The sequence below is a fragment of the Trachurus japonicus genome, chromosome 8 (genome assembly GCF_045865225.1).
Source record: "Trachurus japonicus isolate A0001 chromosome 8, Traja_1.0".
NCBI classification, from domain to species: domain Eukaryota; kingdom Metazoa; phylum Chordata; class Actinopteri; order Carangiformes; family Carangidae; genus Trachurus; species Trachurus japonicus.
The window spans coordinates 13,616,895-13,633,476 of record NC_140914.1 but is presented as its reverse complement, the minus strand read 5'-3'; the positions used below and the strand labels follow the sequence as shown (position 1 = coordinate 13,633,476).

General features: G+C 42.1%; 3 protein-coding genes across 5 annotated transcripts; 2 read left to right on the top strand and 1 right to left on the bottom strand.

Moving 5' to 3' along the window:
- The first annotated feature begins 203 nt into the window (after window positions 1–203).
- ptger1c (prostaglandin E receptor 1c (subtype EP1)) lies at window positions 204–3,926 on the top strand. 2 transcript variants are annotated; one of them, XM_085784001.1, is made up of 3 exons: window positions 204–383; window positions 2,266–3,186; window positions 3,307–3,926. In XM_085784001.1, exons 2-3 carry the CDS (start codon window positions 2,278–2,280, stop codon window positions 3,514–3,516), a joined length of 1,119 nt encoding a protein of 372 aa, XP_085640127.1. In that variant the 5' UTR covers window positions 204–383; window positions 2,266–2,277; the 3' UTR covers window positions 3,517–3,926. The 2 variants fall into 2 exon arrangements, with proteins under 2 accessions (XP_085640127.1, XP_085640126.1); XM_085784000.1 differs by lacking the exon at window positions 204–383 and having other exon boundaries at window positions 2,136–3,186.
- An 8-nt stretch (window positions 3,927–3,934) lies between these two features.
- slc27a1a (solute carrier family 27 member 1a) lies at window positions 3,935–10,523 on the top strand. The gene is made up of 13 exons (XM_085783996.1): window positions 3,935–4,378; window positions 4,687–4,854; window positions 4,960–5,354; window positions 6,046–6,213; window positions 6,794–6,863; window positions 6,959–7,050; window positions 7,144–7,253; window positions 7,374–7,583; window positions 7,916–8,042; window positions 8,151–8,288; window positions 8,929–9,093; window positions 9,202–9,348; window positions 9,446–10,523. Exons 2-13 carry the CDS (start codon window positions 4,688–4,690, stop codon window positions 9,601–9,603), a joined length of 1,947 nt encoding a protein of 648 aa, XP_085640122.1. The 5' UTR covers window positions 3,935–4,378; window position 4,687; the 3' UTR covers window positions 9,604–10,523.
- On the bottom strand, window positions 10,296–15,904 carry trim35-13 (tripartite motif containing 35-13). 2 transcript variants are annotated; one of them, XM_085783999.1, is made up of 6 exons: window positions 15,534–15,904; window positions 12,040–12,135; window positions 11,721–11,951; window positions 11,608–11,630; window positions 11,382–11,500; window positions 10,296–11,283 (listed from the first exon to the last, which is right to left on the bottom strand). In XM_085783999.1, exons 1-6 carry the CDS (start codon window positions 15,870–15,872, stop codon window positions 10,745–10,747), a joined length of 1,347 nt encoding a protein of 448 aa, XP_085640125.1. In that variant the 5' UTR covers window positions 15,873–15,904; the 3' UTR covers window positions 10,296–10,744. The 2 variants fall into 2 exon arrangements, with proteins under 2 accessions (XP_085640125.1, XP_085640124.1); XM_085783998.1 differs by lacking the exon at window positions 15,534–15,904 and adding an exon at window positions 13,087–13,665.
- Window positions 15,905–16,582: the final 678 nt, after the last annotated feature.

Below are 16,582 nucleotides of genomic sequence, written 5' to 3'. Positions count from 1 at the left end.
GGGATAAGTGATAAGATGACATCACTTATGGTCCAAAGAATCAGTAGAGGAGATGCATAGAAAGGAGGAGTGCATCCAGAGAGGGAAAGGAGGAAGGAAAATGCAGGTCTAGCATGAAGAGATAAAATAGCTGCCAAGCCCCCAGAGAGAGATCAAGGGGGAGAGAGAGAGAGAGAGAAAGAAAGTGAGAGAGACCAAGGAGAGAGACAAACTCTCAGAGAGACATGGGAAAAAGAAAGGAAGAGCAAAGCAAAGAGTAAATGATTGTGTCCAAAAGTAATAAGTGAAGGTGGCACATCATAGCTCTGAGGACAAAGAGAGACACTTTTTTTTTTTTTTTTTCCGGAGAAAACAATCCTGTGTTCATCTGGAGTCATTCGAAGGTAAGTTTCATTTATTATTCAAGAAGGGTAATGGTAATTCACTTCATAGACAGACATAAGAAGCTACCGAACATCTACAAAAGACTAGCTGCAGAGATGGATTCCTGGGAAAGCTGGGATCCTTCGTTACTTCTAATATGAATGAGAGGTGAAGAGTTCACACATTGTGATTCTGAAGACTTATAGACGTGGATAAAAAGGGGGTGGTACTTTGAGATTAACAGGGGGTTCCTTACTCTTTCTAAACTGATGCTAGAAACAGTTGAGAAATTGTGAATTTTTTGATTTTCTTTTTCTTTTAAACCCTGAGGAGATTTTGAGTCATAGCCTTGGTGTCTGAGGAAACACAGCATTGGTCTTAAGAATTTCCATGATAGATGATCTCGTTCACACAAGCATTTTTTTGTTACTGATAACAGCCTCCCAATTCTGAGTTTTACCCCTGGATTTGTATTAAACAGTTGCTCAATGATTTACTCTCACTCTGCAGGACTGTATTTCTCTTTTGAGTTAGTCACTAGCTATGAGTTACTGGTGTTGGCACAAGGAGGAGCAATAGAGGTTGATGACATTTTGTCTGAAACTCCAAATGATCTTTTTTAACCTTCAAATGTCAATGATGATTGCCAACAGAAAGGTATCGACCACTAAAAGAAAAAAATCAAATTTAGCTACAGGTCTGATCTCTTTCTTGTCTTCTTGTATAACGACATATCAGCTCCTGAAACCTTTTGCAATCAACAACCACCTCTAAGAATCCTATCCACATACCTCAGAGTGTGTCTACAGTATTTCTGTGCCCTTGTGAAAGGGCTGTGATTGAAATCCTTCCAGATATTGAAAATCCATTAACCTGTTGGCACACTGTTCTGCTTGAAGTTTGACGATATCAAATACCAAGTTTCAGAACAAAGGCATTCCAAACAATAAAATGCTGTTTAGATTTTTCTATGAGTTTAGTTTTACATTAGGTTTAGTTTAAATCACGAGTTATTTAAAATGTATAATTTATCCCACATTTTAAGCCTATCTCCACTTACTTTTTCCAGTACCAATGCACAAAACCTTATGCATGGCATTATGACAGCTCAGCCAAAAACCTAATAAACATCTGAAATGGAATAACAGGTTATGGAAATACTTAGGTGAGGAGTAGTGAAGCAGTGATGGTGCATTTTCAGAGAGGGGAAAGGCTGATAAAAAAAAAATCATCATGGTAGGTTTATAAGAGGTGAAGAGTGGAAATAAATGTGTTATAAGAAAAATAATTGTAAAACAGACACAGTCAGTGTGTGGTCTAAGAGCCAGTTGTGCAAACTGACCAAATACGAGCAGCGAAGGAGACACAAGTCTTCCACATTTCCACATCAATCTGTAGAAAGTTCAACAATCCTCTCCTCATGGAATCTACTAGTTGGTTCAGACATCGACAGTATTTTGTGGATTGACGCAAATGACCAAGACCTTACATGGACTAGGCTACTAATTCCCCGATCTGCTATTTGCACTAGTTTTTTTGAAAGTTTGCATTTGCAAGAATGCATCTATTAATGTATTCCACATCAGCTCTTCTATGTGCAAGCACTTGCATGATTGGCAAAGACCAAGAAAAACACTGGCAGGGTTTATTCCACTCCTCTTCATTATTGCCTGGGAAAGTGTCAGTTTTCTAATTATGGTCTGAATCCCAAGTGTGATTGGCAGACCACTTGTAAATCAGTTTTGCAGCTGCCCAGTGAAGCATGCATCACGATTTTGCATTAAAGAATTGTCTATGATTTATTTGAGACACCTTTAAGGGAGTGGAATAGGAGGATGGCATAAAAACATTAGCGTCTTTTTAATGGAAGTATTTTAACACTTTGTCCGTAATTCTCTGCAGACAACACTGAGGATGAGGACACCGTCTACACTCCTGAATTTATTTTCTACCTCTCCTACGCCATCCATCCTCCCCCAGAACATGAAGATCAATTCCTCTGAACAGCCAAGTCCCTCGCTGAACAGCAGCGCCTGGCCACCCGTCAGATCTTCAGACATAGGGATGTCCTGCTTCACCATGATGTGTGGTGCCTTCTCCAACCTAACTGCTCTGGGCATCCTGGCTAACACCCATTTTCGATTTCGACGCCAATCTAAAGCCCCATTTCTCCTGTTGACAGTGGCTCTGCTAATGGCTGACTTTGGAGGTCATGTGATCCCAGGTGCATTTGCTCTGTATTTGCACATGGATCAGAGGAATAAATTGCAAGCTGAGAAGCCCACCACATTCTGTCAAATCTTTGGGGCGTGTATGGTGTTTTTTGGCCTGTGCCCTCTTCTGTTTGGTTGTGCGATGGCAGTGGAGCGCTGTGTGGCCATCACCAAGCCCTTTTTCCACGCCTCTATGATTACAGTGAGTCATGTGCGACGAGTTGTGTTATTTCTAGCCTCTCTAGCACTGGTGCTTGCAGCTCTACCTTTCTTTGAAGTGGGGACTTATACTGTCCAGATTCCAGGTACATGGTGTTTCTTGCCGATCCATGGTCCACAGTCTGCGGCCGACACCACTCTGGTTTTGGTCTTTTCCTGTATGGGCCTGACTGCACTCATTCTTTCTCTGCTTTGCAACATCCTGAGTGGCGTGGTGTTGCTGCAGGCCAGAATAAATCCCCACAATGTAAATTCGAAATCGACAGGTCGCAGCAACCATCGCCTATCTTCTGCATCAGCTTCCTCCTTGTTTTGGTCGTTGGATGTAGAAATGATGGTGCAACTGGTGGCCATCACTGTGGTTTCCTGTGTGTGCTGGAGTCCCTTTCTAGTGAGTATACTGCTATCAGACTATTAGTAGCTATTCAGGTATCTTCAGAATATAATACAATACTAGCTATGCCTCATCACCATGAGTGTTTCTATGTCTATGTCTCTATGTCTTCCACAGATCCACATTGTTATAATGCAATTGAACCAAAGACCCAGAGCTTCAAGTGATGGATTCACTCTTCTGGGTTTGCGTCTGGCCTCCTGGAATCAGGTCCTGGACCCTTGGGTTTACATTTTACTAAGAAGAGCAGTGGTTTCCAGAGTTTTCTGTAGGGCCACCACTACGCCCACTGTGACAGCTGACAGGCAAACCTCCAATCTGGAGTGAGCATGTTGCTCCTGGACTTTTTTTTTTTTCTCATTGAAAACTGAAATAAATTATTTCTTTCTTGTGTGTTGTGAAAAAATGTAAGCATGTCAAACTCAGCTGTGTTATTTTAAAACGGGGCTTCTTTTTTATTTTTTAAGTCCACATTCAGCATGCCAAGTGTAGCCGCATGCGCCAGCAGCGTGAATAACGGATGGAAACAGACTTTCACAACACATTTCCCAACATCGAGTTAGTAGTCTCAGCCGGTGCAACTACTATCAATTGCAGCCACCGACCAATCGGGTGGCTGGGCGACGGGGACGACGTTTAATCTCGTCCAATCAGAATGCAGAAACGCCTGACGAGCGTCCAGTTGAACCAATGGCTGAGCTTGCTGGTGGAAGCTGACTCCCGGGATGGGCGGTGCTTCCTCGACACAGGGAAATCTGTTCAATATGGAGTACAGAAAATAGCCTGATCCACACTGCATTTCACTGCTCTCTTGACAGTTTTTCGGCCACTCCTGCCACCCGAGATACAAATTATGAACTCCCCCTACGTTGAGATACCAGCCTGTAGGACTCGCTAATGTAACGTTAGACATATTTCGGAATATAGTTTGAACGTGAAACTGTTCACTAACGTTACTTCACAACAATTAGCGATTAGCGGCGGACTGTAAAATAAGTAACTATTGTTAACTAACTCTCTCAAAACTAAAACAGCTACGGCGTTAATAATAATAACATCCACGGCGCTTCCGGAGGAGGACGATTTTGATACTCGATAGTTTCCGCGAAACTATCAAAACATCAAGTGGAGCCGACAGGCGGAGGTTAGCGGGTGAAAGGTGACATCGCACAAGTCTATTGACTCGTAGGTAAGTTGTATGCAGTGCATGTGTAGGCTATAGAGCTAAATTAACGGGTGCTAGTTTGTGTAATCTGCAATGATGGCGTCTCTGTATGTCCTCCTCTGGTAATAACTTAATCCCTGCTCAGGGTTTTATAGAAGTATTAGTTCGCTGTATGTTCCCTACAGAATAGTTTCTAGTATGTATGTTACATGTGTGTATCAACCAGTGGTTATTTAACCTATAGAGAGAACCCCCATAGGCTTCAGGTCACACCCATTTGTTTCTTTAAGAAGAAAAACCTGTCTTTCTTCTTATCCCCCATGCATGACAAGAATGCACAATGCAGCTAGTGTCTCAGCCTCTCTGGGGTCTATGGGACTGTTGCATCTCTTCGGGGTGTCCTGGTCCTGGAGTCTGGCAGCAGGCCTCGGGGTATATCTGGGCACAAGGAGTTGGAAATACTTCTACATTGCAGCACGCACTGCCAAGAGAGACCTCAAGTGAGTTGAACATGTACAAAGAAAGATGTGATGCTTGTGGGTCTTCACTCTCACTTACCTCTTTTCTCTCTCTCCCCCCCCCCCCTCCTTTTGCGTCATCGCCAGTGGCCTGTATGTGCTGTTGAGAGTGAAGCTGGCTTTGTGGCGTTACATGCGCAATGGGAGCAATATTCCTTCCATCTTCGCTCAGACAGTTAAACTTTACCCAAACAAACAAGCGCTCATCTATGAGGCCACCGGGGAAACGTGGACCTTCAGCCAGCTGGACGAGCTGTCCAACGCAGTGGCCCACTGGGCAAGAGGTCAGGGCTGGGTCTCTGGAGATGTGGTGGCCCTCTTCATGGAAAGCAGGCCGTTGCAGGTGGCGCTATGGCTGGGCCTGGCCAAGGTTGGGGTGGAAGCTGCACTGATAAACTTCAATCTCCGCCACGATTCCTTCCTGCACTGCATCGACGCGTCAGGGTCACGGGCTGTTGTATTCGGAGCAGAGCTCGCTGATGGTAAGACTGTTAAAAGGCAGGAAAAGTTTATCAAAACACCAGTTTTTAGGTTTCAAAACTGTATCAGTCAGGGTACTTCCTAAAATACTGTATTTTAGGATAATATCCCCACACAGTCATAAAATGAATTTAAAAAAAAACAGATAATGGCATTGTTAATGTGAGCCAAAGTTAAATATTGATTAACCTCAGAAATAAATCTTGTGTTTTGTCTCTTACATCATGTGAGCTGCTCAACATTTCTTCCTGTGTTGTCACACTCTTAATCTTCCGTCTGTGTTTTGAACTTATACTGTTGATAATTACTTTGTCTCTGACATGTCATGTGGTCAGAGCATGCTGTTTGTGGTCACATTGCCAGTAAAACTCCCTCTGTATCCTTTCAATTCACAGTAGCTTCACTTTTGTTTCTCTGTGTCTTTCTGGTCTCTGCTCACTGCATGTTAAGATAAGATAAGACTTTAGTTTAGTTTGATATAGTTTCGCATTTTTATCTTTCATTTTTAGTGGTGCTCTGGTCTGGCAACAGAGATAGAATAGAATTTTAATTAGTCTGACCTTTAATGTTGTCTCTTTTTTTCAGCTCAGGGTTGATTTAACTTTCGTTTGCTATGTATCTACACTATGTTCTCATGCAAACTAGAATGCCAGCACTGACTGATTTTTCCCTCTTCTCATGTCCCGCTGTCAGCCATGTTGGAGGTCAACTCCTCCCTCAGCCAGACCATGGTGCGGTTTTGTACAGGAGACCTCAGTGCAGAACGTCTGGCCTCTCTGGCTGCTCAACCTCTGGACCCTATTTTAGCCACTGCTTCGAGACATCCTCCTTCACCTTGTGTTCCCCCTAAAGGCATGAACGGTGAGATCTTCTCTCTTCCATTGAACTCAACTTTGGTTATACCTGAGACCTAATCTGTATGTTAATGAGAAGTTTCTTTTTACAGCACCTTCTTCAGACTCTTTTCCCTACACTGTTTGGTTGATAACTTCTATTTTCTGCTTTAGCTCTAACCTGTATTTTTTCCCCCCAGAGCGATTAATTTTTCTCACTGTGCTGTCTAGCTTCTGAACTGAAATTGTTTCCCAGTAATAATTTAACTCAAGCCTGATGAGGTGAATCCTCCTGCAAGACTTTGGGAGATATGACTCATTTTAATTCAAGACAGACGCTGACATTTTTTCTCCGGATGGCAAAGGCTGTCTGGGGTAGATATTACTGTCTGGATAATCCACCATATCCCCAAACAAAGGCGAAGCTGTCTTAGGTTAATAAATATATAAATGAGCGTTAAAGGTAAGAAACTAGACGTCTGTATTGTCCAGGTGAACAAAAGGCCTGAATGAAAACAGACCATCAATGGCATTCTAGCAGTTAACGAAATGCTGTGAAGACACCTGTTTACAATGCATGTAAAACTCTCCTGCATTCTTCTCTGCAGATCGCCTGTTTTATATTTACACCTCTGGCACCACAGGACTTCCCAAGGCTGCCATTGTGGTTCACAGTCGGTACGTTTTCTTTGGCAACCACTCACACGTAAAGCATCACCCTCCATAGTTGTAATGGTACATGTCTAAGAATTTCTCCTGTGTTCCCACAACAGTTACTACAGAATTGCTGCTTTTGGGTATTTTGCTTTCCGCATGCGCCCTGACGACATCATCTATGACTGCCTGCCTCTCTATCACTCAGCGGGTGTGTGACGGTAGACTCCAGCTCTGGATCAATACACTTTTCCTCTTTTATCTTTGCAAACCTGAGGTGTGAGCTTTTTTTTCCTCTTGCCAGGGAATATCATGGGAGTCGGGCAGTGTCTGATTCATGGCCTCACTGTGGTAGTGAAGAAGAAATTCTCTGCCAGTCGTTTCTGGGAAGATTGCATCAAGTACAATTGCACTGTAAGAGCATACGCTTGGAAAATATGTAGAAGTGCCGCATTTTATGAGATCAATAACTATAAAACATTCATGTTGAAGTAGTACCGCCATGGCAACAAAAGACTCACTTTCCCTGTGCAGGTGGTGCAGTACATCGGGGAAATCTGCCGCTACCTCCTGTCTCAGCCCGTGCGGCCGTCAGAAAAGGGCCACAAAGTCCGACTTGCCGTGGGGAACGGGTTGCGTCCCAGTGTGTGGGAGGCCTTTACAGAACGCTTCAGGGTGGGGCAGATTGGCGAGTTCTATGGAGCAACTGAGTGCAACTGCAGCATCGCCAACATGGATGGCAAGGTCAGCAAACACAGTGTATTTTGTATATTTACTGATAAAGTGTGCAATGCATGCATCACAGTTTAACACATTATTTTGGTGTGAACTCCATATGAGATCCATGCAATTTTTATCTTGCAGCTAAACATTTTTATATCTTGGTGTGTGAATGTGAACATCACCAGCCCTCCCGGGTAGCTTGCTTGATAGACTTTGTTTATTTTCTGACGTGAGCCAGGGGGCAGTGCTACACCTTGGTGAATGAAGGGGAAGCCAGAGGGTGGGTAGTTTAGAGAGGAGACAGTTTAGGGGGTGAGTAAAAAGTTTAACAAATTCTGTTGTAACCTCTTCAGGTGGGAGCTTGTGGATTCAACAGTCGCATTCTTCCCAATGTATATCCTATCCGTTTGGTGAGGGTTGACGAGGACACCATGGAACTAATTCGCGACAGCCGGGGCCTCTGTGTACCTTGTCGCCCTGGTAAATAATATTTATACCACAACAATGACTTTGCTCGACACAGCGTGTGACTATAAACAGTATTGAGCAACTGAAAACACTCATATTGGTTTCCTCCGTGCCCTGCAGGTGAGCCGGGGCTCCTGGTAGGTCGCATCAACCAGCAGGATCCGTTACGGAGATTTGATGGCTACGCTAATCAGGATGCTACAAGGAAGAAGATAGCACACAATGTCTTTAAGAAAAATGATTCCGCATATTTATCAGGTGAGTAACCATGTGTATTCCTCCAAATACATACAGTACAGCTCTGGAAAAAAATAAGAGACCACTTTTAAAATGATCAGTTTCTCTGGTTTTACTATTTATAGGTATGTGTTTGAGTAAAATAAAATTAAAACAGTTTTGTTTTATTCTATCAACTACCGACAACATTTCTCCCAAAATTGAAATAAAAATATTGCAATTTAGAGCTTTTATTGGATGAAAATGACAACTAGTCTAAATAACAAAAAATGTCAAGTCTTTTCAGACCTTGAACAATAATAATGCAAAGAAAACATGTTCATATTTATTCCTAAACAACACAGCAACAATATTTTAACTGAGGAAGAGTTTATAAATCAGTTTTTGTGGGATAATGTCAATGTTTAATCCCAGCAGTGGTTTTTATAATCTTCCTATAAAATCAGATGTGGTTCAGGTGATCACCTCATCAGTGTCTCATTAATGAGTCCATAATAAGTTATTTATTGCAACTAAAACCTGAAAGTTCAAACTTCAAAATAATGTCAGTGTTGCATTGACAATCTTCCTTTGACAGTGTTCATACAGTTAATCATTAATCATTATTAGGTCAAACTAGACTTAACATGAACCCTTTTTTTTCTCCATCTGTGTATCCTAGGTGACGTGCTAGTGATGGATGACCTGGGCTACATGTACTTCCGAGACCGCGGTGGAGACACATTCCGTTGGCGAGGAGAAAACGTCTCCACTACCGAGGTGGAGGGCATACTCAGCAGTCTTTTGGGCCAGACTGATGTGGCAGTGTACGGTGTGGCAGTGCCAGGTGATGCCTAGTTCTTTTAGCATCATGTCTGTAGCTAAATTGTTGTTTCGCTTAAATGCATCTCGCTTTTTGTGGTGCTTATGACTTTCTGTCTGTGTTTCACACCAGGTGTGGAAGGCAAGGCGGGCATGGCTGCTATTGCAGACACTACAGGGACTTTTGACTGCAGTGATTTCTTGCAGAAAGTCCAGCGAGGACTTCCTCCATATGCACGTCCTGTGTTCCTGCGAATCTCCCCACACGTAGACACCACAGGTAAACTGCCCCTTTCGGAGTGCATAAAATCCATCACTGATGATTTCATGTCAATAAATCCTAATCTCTTTTTATCTCTCTCCACATTCCCACATAGGTACATTTAAAATTCAGAAAACCAGGCTGCAGAGGGAGGGATATGACCCACGTCTCACAGCTGACCAGATCTACTTTTTGAACACTCGAGCTGCAGTTTATCAGGCCGTAGACGAGGAGCTATACAATGCAATAGTGGAGGGGAGAATGTCTCTATGACATGGAGGTCATAGGAGGGCAGTCATGGTGCCTCAGTGGAACAGGTGCTATACAGAGAGAGGATAACATTCATATGCTGGTTTGAGATCAGTCGGTCTTGGTGCACCACCTGCCCGTGTTTCAAACCTTCAGGGAAAAGAGTTGAGAGTACTACTTACATAGACAGAGTACCGTTACAGATGAGGTTTTAACACTGTTTGAGTAACACACCAGGACATAATGTGAGGGTATTGATTCCCTTTAATAACCTCTTTTTAATTATTAAATGAACACCTCAAAAAGCCTTTGAGCATCACCGAATATAAAGAGGGTATCTCCCACAACCCATTTGAAATAGGATCATGTTACAGTGATGTGGTTAGGACAGCACGGGTACTGTAAGATCAAGTCCAACGTTGTTACAGGGTTTTTTCACCCATATGAAAGAAGATGCAAGATTACTTCTGTGTGGGTTTAAGCAATACGTGAGTGTGAAGCTATGGAGTTACTGCCATGTGTTCGGATGAGACTGAAAGGCCAGACTTGAACATGCTGTACATGTTGCTACTAAAACAAACACTAACCATAGAAACTTGTTACTGCAATGGAAAACTAATCCCAAATGTCACATTGGCACCTCTGAACAACACTGGCACGGGTTTGCAAATACACCTACTGTATGTGCCTTATACAGAACTTCTTGTCTGTGTTTCTTTTCTTTTTTTTAATGCTCATCATGAAAAGGAGTTCAAAATAATATGGAAGTCAAAATAGAGATTGTGTGCCATTCAAAGCTGAGTCACACATAGTCGCAGTCATTTTATGTAATAAATCTTATCAGTGTAATATATGGGTGTTAAAGATTGTAAAGTTATTTACAGTTTAAAAATCTTCCAGACTACATTTGTTTTGTTGTAACTCAAATTAAATATTTTAAAACATGTCTGTGTTTGCTTCAGTCATTCATTTACAAAAAAAAGAAAGAAAAAAAAAACTTAAAGATGCATTTCAACTTTCACGGCAATGAAGTGCTGTAAGTTGATACTGTATCATCTCCTGCAAAAGAAAAAATAGTCAAATCTTCACAACCTTAAACTACCCTCTCTTTAGTTTATTGCATTTTAATACAATGTTTGGCCATTTACTGTATGTTGAATATGAATTAAGGGTCTGTTGACAAGGATATCCTTGCTGGGAGGACTTTCAGTGGATGCTCTTTGCAGGCAGTGCAGAAGTAGGGAAAGGCTCTGGGTGTGATGACATCCAGGAAGGTGTAGAGAGGCGTTCTCTCTCCGGGGTCATAAAAGGTCACCTTGCCTCTGTCCATGTCCAAAACTACTCTCACCACTTCCGGCGCCTTGGTCATATTCAGGGGCTCCCACGGTGCTGTGCAGGCCTTGTGCTCTCCATTGCGAAATCTAATAGTCCAGAACCCCCCTGCTGGTGTCAGCACGTGCTTTCCCTTCCTGTTGATGGACTCACTGGCTATACCCAACACCCAGTAGGTGTTGTCCTTCACCTCCACATCCCAGCTGTGGCGTCCAGTGGTGTAGCCCTCAGCAGCCAGCATCTCGGCGCTGATGTCAAAGCGCTCTGGGTTGTCTGGAAGCTTGAAATTCTGGGAAGCGGTCTGCACCACTGTGAGATCCTCTGAGAGGATAAAGCAGCTTGCTGCTGTGTTGGGATCCAGAATCACAGGGTCTCAAAGAGAGAGGGAGGGAAATAAATAGAAGTTACTCATATGGCAGGGAAAACAACTGACCATTATCACATGACTAAAGATTGTATGAGGAACTCACTATATTTAACTATCCTCTTCATCCTCTCCCACACTTTATATTTCAGAGAGCCCAAGTGCTTGGCCACATCAATCAAAGCTCCTGAAATCATCTCTGGGTCCAGGGAAGTCCGCCAAGTTCTGGATACATACTTTAGTGGTTAGATGTTGAGCATTGTGTTTACAAATCTCAATCATTGTTGGAACAAGTCCGTCTGGATACTAATAGATGTGGCAGTAACTCTTACCTCTTTATTGTTTCCTTGTAGTTCTGAGAAACAAAATGAAGAGAAAGACCTTTGTTAATGTCAAACAATAGCTGAATTGTTGTATAAATTGTGTGAAGTAACAGTGTTTTTACCTTAAGGAATGGGACATCATTAGATTGCATCTCCTGCTCTACTAATCTGATAGTGTTGGAGAGACATATCATTTCACTGTCCACTTCCTCCATTGTCTGGTTTATCATCAGATTTTTTTGTTCCTCTTCGGCCTTTAGGGTGGAAAGCCTGACAGCCTCCTGCTCCTTCAGGAAATGGTGAAGGGCTTTAAAATCCTCTTTGATCTGTGTTTCGGTATGTTGGACTTGGTTCTGGAAAGACAAGTGATTGATGGGTAATCATTACCTCTAAACATGGGCTCTCAAAAGTAGTATTTGGTACTGATGGGTCTGACAATACCTTAACATGTTCTGCCATTTCCTCACAGACAGTTTTTGCTTTTTTGTACTGCTGCAACTTCTCTTTCAATGGCAGCAGAGCGCTCTTTAGTTCCTCCTACAAAGTCAATGACAGGGCACCCACACTTAAAAGCAAGGTCACTCTGGCAGGTGGCCAAGCTGTCGGCACAATGCAGGGCTTTCAGCTGCCACATACTCTTCCCTGTAAATGCAAAACTATACAATGCAGCAACATCAAATTAAAGGGACAGATCCATAGCGAATGCCCTAGGAACGGTCCCCCAGGCAGCTTAGATTCCTGGTAGGGGCACAATATGGCATCCAGTGGACTGATTTTACATGAATACTCAAGGTTTTCACGGTCTCAAGAGAAGGCCGAGGAGGGCGCGAGTAGAATGAATCTAGCATCACAGAAACCTTATGGGAGTCGTGTTTCAGTCCTCTCGAGATCCCAACAGCAACGGGAAACCAAAAATATACGTCTATTATTAGAATGTTAATGAACTCTGCCCAACACATCCACACGTGTCAGCATATCGGGCTCAGGCAAAGCACAAAGGTAGTGAGTAAACCAGAATCAGTGGAAAAACACAGTGAAGCATGTGTTTTAAATGGTGGCAAATGTTATAACCCTGACCCTAACCCTATGAAAATAACATCCTGTTACAATGTGGAACATCTTCCATTCAAACAGTGATGGATAGCCCCTGAGATATCATTTATAATTTTGTAACTTGATCACTCAAGCTAATCAATTATGCCTGTCAATCATCTTACAGTTATAGTTGTGAAAACTCACCCTCGCTATTGTAAACCTTGGGCACTAGTCTTCAGACATTTAAGACATATTTCAATAAATATTACTTCATCATCCATCACAGCGGCATTCATCAGGAGGAAAAGAGAAGGTAGGGAAGAGAGGAGAGAGAGGAGGTAGAAGGTGATGCCAGGTTTTCAAGAAAGCAGATGTTGAAAAACAAAACAATGAAAATATGCCACCATATTATGAACCATTGAGGGGACCAACCTTTAACTTTAACATGCCTACCTTACAGTCATGAGCCCCTTCCCTAATAGGATAGAGCCTGTGTCCAATGTGGGCTGCTGCTTTCCCACACAAACCACAGATGGGTTCCAGGTCCTCCAAACAGAAGAGTGTGAACTTCTCTCCATGTTCCTTACACGCCTCTGGGTCATTCCTGCCTCTGTCCTCCTTGAAGGATTCACAGGCCCTTTCCAGCATAGCGCTCACCACTATTTGATCCATGGATGACCGGCGCCAACACAGAGGACAGGAGTGTGAATCCTCACTGCCTTGTGCGTCCCAGCTGTCCTTTAGACAGGCTTTACAGAATCTATGTCTGCAAGTCAGCACCACTGGCTGGCTGAGAATATGTCCACAAATTGGACAGGAGAGGTCATCTTCAAGATGAACACGTCTGGTTGCCATTCTTTTTCACAGGGCTTTGATGACAAGGCAGGATCCAAGGCCCCTCCCATGTCTCCGTAAGGCTAGCTCATCTTAACCTCAGGAATAAGTGTTAATACCTCAGCTCCCGAAGGCATATCCCATGTTATGCTGTGCTGCGTTGAGCATGCACAGTGCGGGTTCTCAAATAAACACCACACCTCAGAATAAAGGAGTCTGTATTTACATTCAAGACATTGTGTCTATGCACATCAGAGAAAATAATACCCCGACTAATCCAGCCATGACAAAAGAGAGTGAGGTGACAGGGGAATATTTGCACTCGAGTTGGCCTTTGGATTGGAGTTTTATGATCACCACCTCTAAGTTATTTGAGAAGAGTGTTGAAACGATCTGTCAAAGTGTAATGAAGGGTTTAGAGAGAAACAATGTCCAAAATAAGAGTCGGGGTGGATATATAAATAGACAGAAGTAACCGATTTGGACTGAAGTTATGTGAGTAAAGAAATATCCTCCTGCTGACCACTGGAACAATTTTTTTCACAGTCCAGTTTAGCTTTGGGCAACAGATTTTTAAGAACTGACCCGGGGTTATTTTTAAAATATCAGAGTCAAAGCCCCTTCTGGTACAAAAACACTGACCACGGCTCACATTACTCGACCGGCACACTACCGACTTCTTCAAGAGCAAACAGAGGGTATTTCAAAGTAAGGTGTGCAAACTCTAGGCTCTTGAAGATTAATTTGTTAATTTCAAAAGTATTTAACAGTTAGCTAACCTTATTTGATCCGTAATCCAGTACTTTGTTGTGGGAGTTGGATTACTAGAACCAATGTTGCACCAAAAATAAGTCTAGAGCATAGATAGTGATAGAAAAGCCTGGGGAATATGATCCTGACAGAAGAAAACACTCTGTAGCCCTGTGGTGCTTTAACTCCAATCTATCACACAGTCTATCGGCTCTTATAAATCTCACACATGCTCTGGGATTCGCAGCCAGGCTTAAGTTATGTAGATAGAGTAATCACAGTTTGCTGTTTAAGTTAGTTTATAGTCAAATTATTATGCTGCAATTTAAAGTTTTAAGAGCGCAATAAAGCCAGATGTAAATGCATTTTATGTCTAAAATCCATTAAGGGTTCCTTGAACATACCACAGTGCAGCATAACTGTGTAAACATTGCCATAATAATAATAATTTGTAGGGGAAGATGCCACTAAGAGTAATTTGCTGTTGAACTCATTCTGTGTAATTCAGCAAGTGAAAATAACTCCAAAGCAATCCCTAACCAAATAAGTGATTATGACTTGCATCTGTGCCAGTGTCGGGGCAGCAGTTCAGAGCAGTCGATGGTAACAGCCAAAAGCTGTTAACAACAGCAACACACACACACACACAGACAGACACTCAGACCCCATCTCACCCTGCATCGATTTTAAAGGAAGTTTTTTTTGTGCTTTCTTCAATATTTCACCGCATAATTTTCCATAAAGTTCTAATAGATGAATGTGATTAAAGTTAATGGCACTTTTAAACAGTCAAAATGTTTCAGCTGCTTTAATCTTCATATTAGTCATATGTTGAATGACAGATGAAATGAAAACTGTTTCAAAATGGATGAGATGAAATTAATTGGGAAAAGACAGATGGATTGCTTTGCTGTGTGGATTTATGATTAAACACACATGCCTGTGCACATGCAGCCATCTCATCGAGCTGCACAAGCAAACACAGAGATAATGAGGAGCTGACAGTCACATTTCGCAGTGCATAGATTACTGAGCCCATGGGGAGGATCAGGGAGTCCTTGTGAAACAGATGTTTGCTATGACTGTTGCGTTTTCTGGATTTCACTTTTGATGTCAAACTTTTTTGTGTGTTCATACTTGCAGATTGAGAATAATTAAATAATAATTCAACCCTATTAAACCTATTATATCCTGTCCTTGATCTACAGAATGGTACATTATGCATTTGCTCTGCAATTGCAGAGGTAAGTAATGTCATAAAATGCTCCACACTTTTCCAAAGAACAAAACAAACATTTAACACTTATTTAACTTACCCTGCCATCCGTGAATGCCTCCTTTATAGGATACACTTTGTGATTCACATGCAGGCCTGATCTGTGGCACATACAGCAGACAGGCTCCAGATCAGCCACACAGAGAAGAAACAGTCTCTCCCCATGTGCCACACATAATTTATGTGGAAGTCCGGGGCTGTTTTTAAAGCAGAGAGGACACTCTTTAGTATCATGTTGTATCCAGAACTGCTCCAAACAAGAGTCACAGAAGCTCCGGCCACAGCCGATGCAGCAGAGGACCTCGGGAACCAGAAAGATCTCCTCACACACGGCGCAGCAGGAATCGTCCACACCCTGACATGAGATGTCAACCTCCATCTGTGAAATTCAATGCAGCACTGATGGGTCTATACAGGGCAGTCAGGCCTATATACCTGATGTATGTACAGAATGTACTGTGGGTGCTCAGACGCTAAAGGCCTGTGGCAGATGGGACAGGGAAAAAGACCCAGCTCCTCTAGTTTCACATTAAATCAACTCTGACATTAATCATAGCAGCAATGTGCAAGTTATGTAATTTGGAGCAATGACCCCTAAAACATTCATTCATGGCAAGGTGGGTAATGTAGTTTCATATATTTTATGTCTAAAACTAATATTTCTTGCACTTAGAAAACAATTTTTCAAATTCTTTAGTTCCAAATGGCAAAGAAAGAGTAATTCTTACAACACAGTTTTTTCTTTTTAAATCTATATATATATTTATGTAATTGCCTGTACAGTTAATATTTTTACAGAACATTTACTGCAGGATAATTTAGTGTTAATGGCCAACAAGCACTTAAACATGAGAAATACTAAATTTTACTATTTCTTAAAAAGGCTAGCAATGCAATTTTTTTTATGCTTCAAGAGTTTGGTCTGTGTGACAAAGCACAAGCCTATGTAAAAAAAAAAAAAAAAAGAAAAAAAAAAGGGAATATACTTAGAAACTGACTTGACTACATTTCTAGCTTGGTATATATGTATAATATAATGAGCCTAATAATAAAGCAAAATAGTGACTACCTGTGCTACCTGTTGTGCAT

Bases quoted from the DNA above. Each gene is read 5' to 3' on its own strand.
- ptger1c (XM_085784001.1), top strand. From the start codon at position 2,278: ATGAGGACACCGTCTACACTCCTGAATTTATTTTCTACCTCTCCTACG. The intron at 3,187-3,306 runs GTGAGTATACTG...TGTCTTCCACAG, and splicing joins TGTGCTGGAGTCCCTTTCTA to ATCCACATTGTTATAATGCA.
- trim35-13 (XM_085783998.1), bottom strand. From the start codon at position 13,488: ATGGCAACCAGACGTGTTCATCTTGAAGATGACCTCTCCTGTCCAATT. The intron at 12,136-13,086 runs GTAGGCATGTTA...TTGACTTTGTAG, and splicing joins AAGGGGCTCATGACTGTAAG to GAGGAACTAAAGAGCGCTCT. The intron at 11,501-11,607 runs GTAAGAGTTACT...GTATGTATCCAG, and splicing joins TACAAGGAAACAATAAAGAG to AACTTGGCGGACTTCCCTGG.
- slc27a1a (XM_085783996.1), top strand. From the start codon at position 4,688: ATGCACAATGCAGCTAGTGTCTCAGCCTCTCTGGGGTCTATGGGACTG. The intron at 5,355-6,045 runs GTAAGACTGTTA...TCCCGCTGTCAG, and splicing joins CGGAGCAGAGCTCGCTGATG to CCATGTTGGAGGTCAACTCC. The intron at 6,214-6,793 runs GTGAGATCTTCT...TCTTCTCTGCAG, and splicing joins TCCCCCTAAAGGCATGAACG to ATCGCCTGTTTTATATTTAC.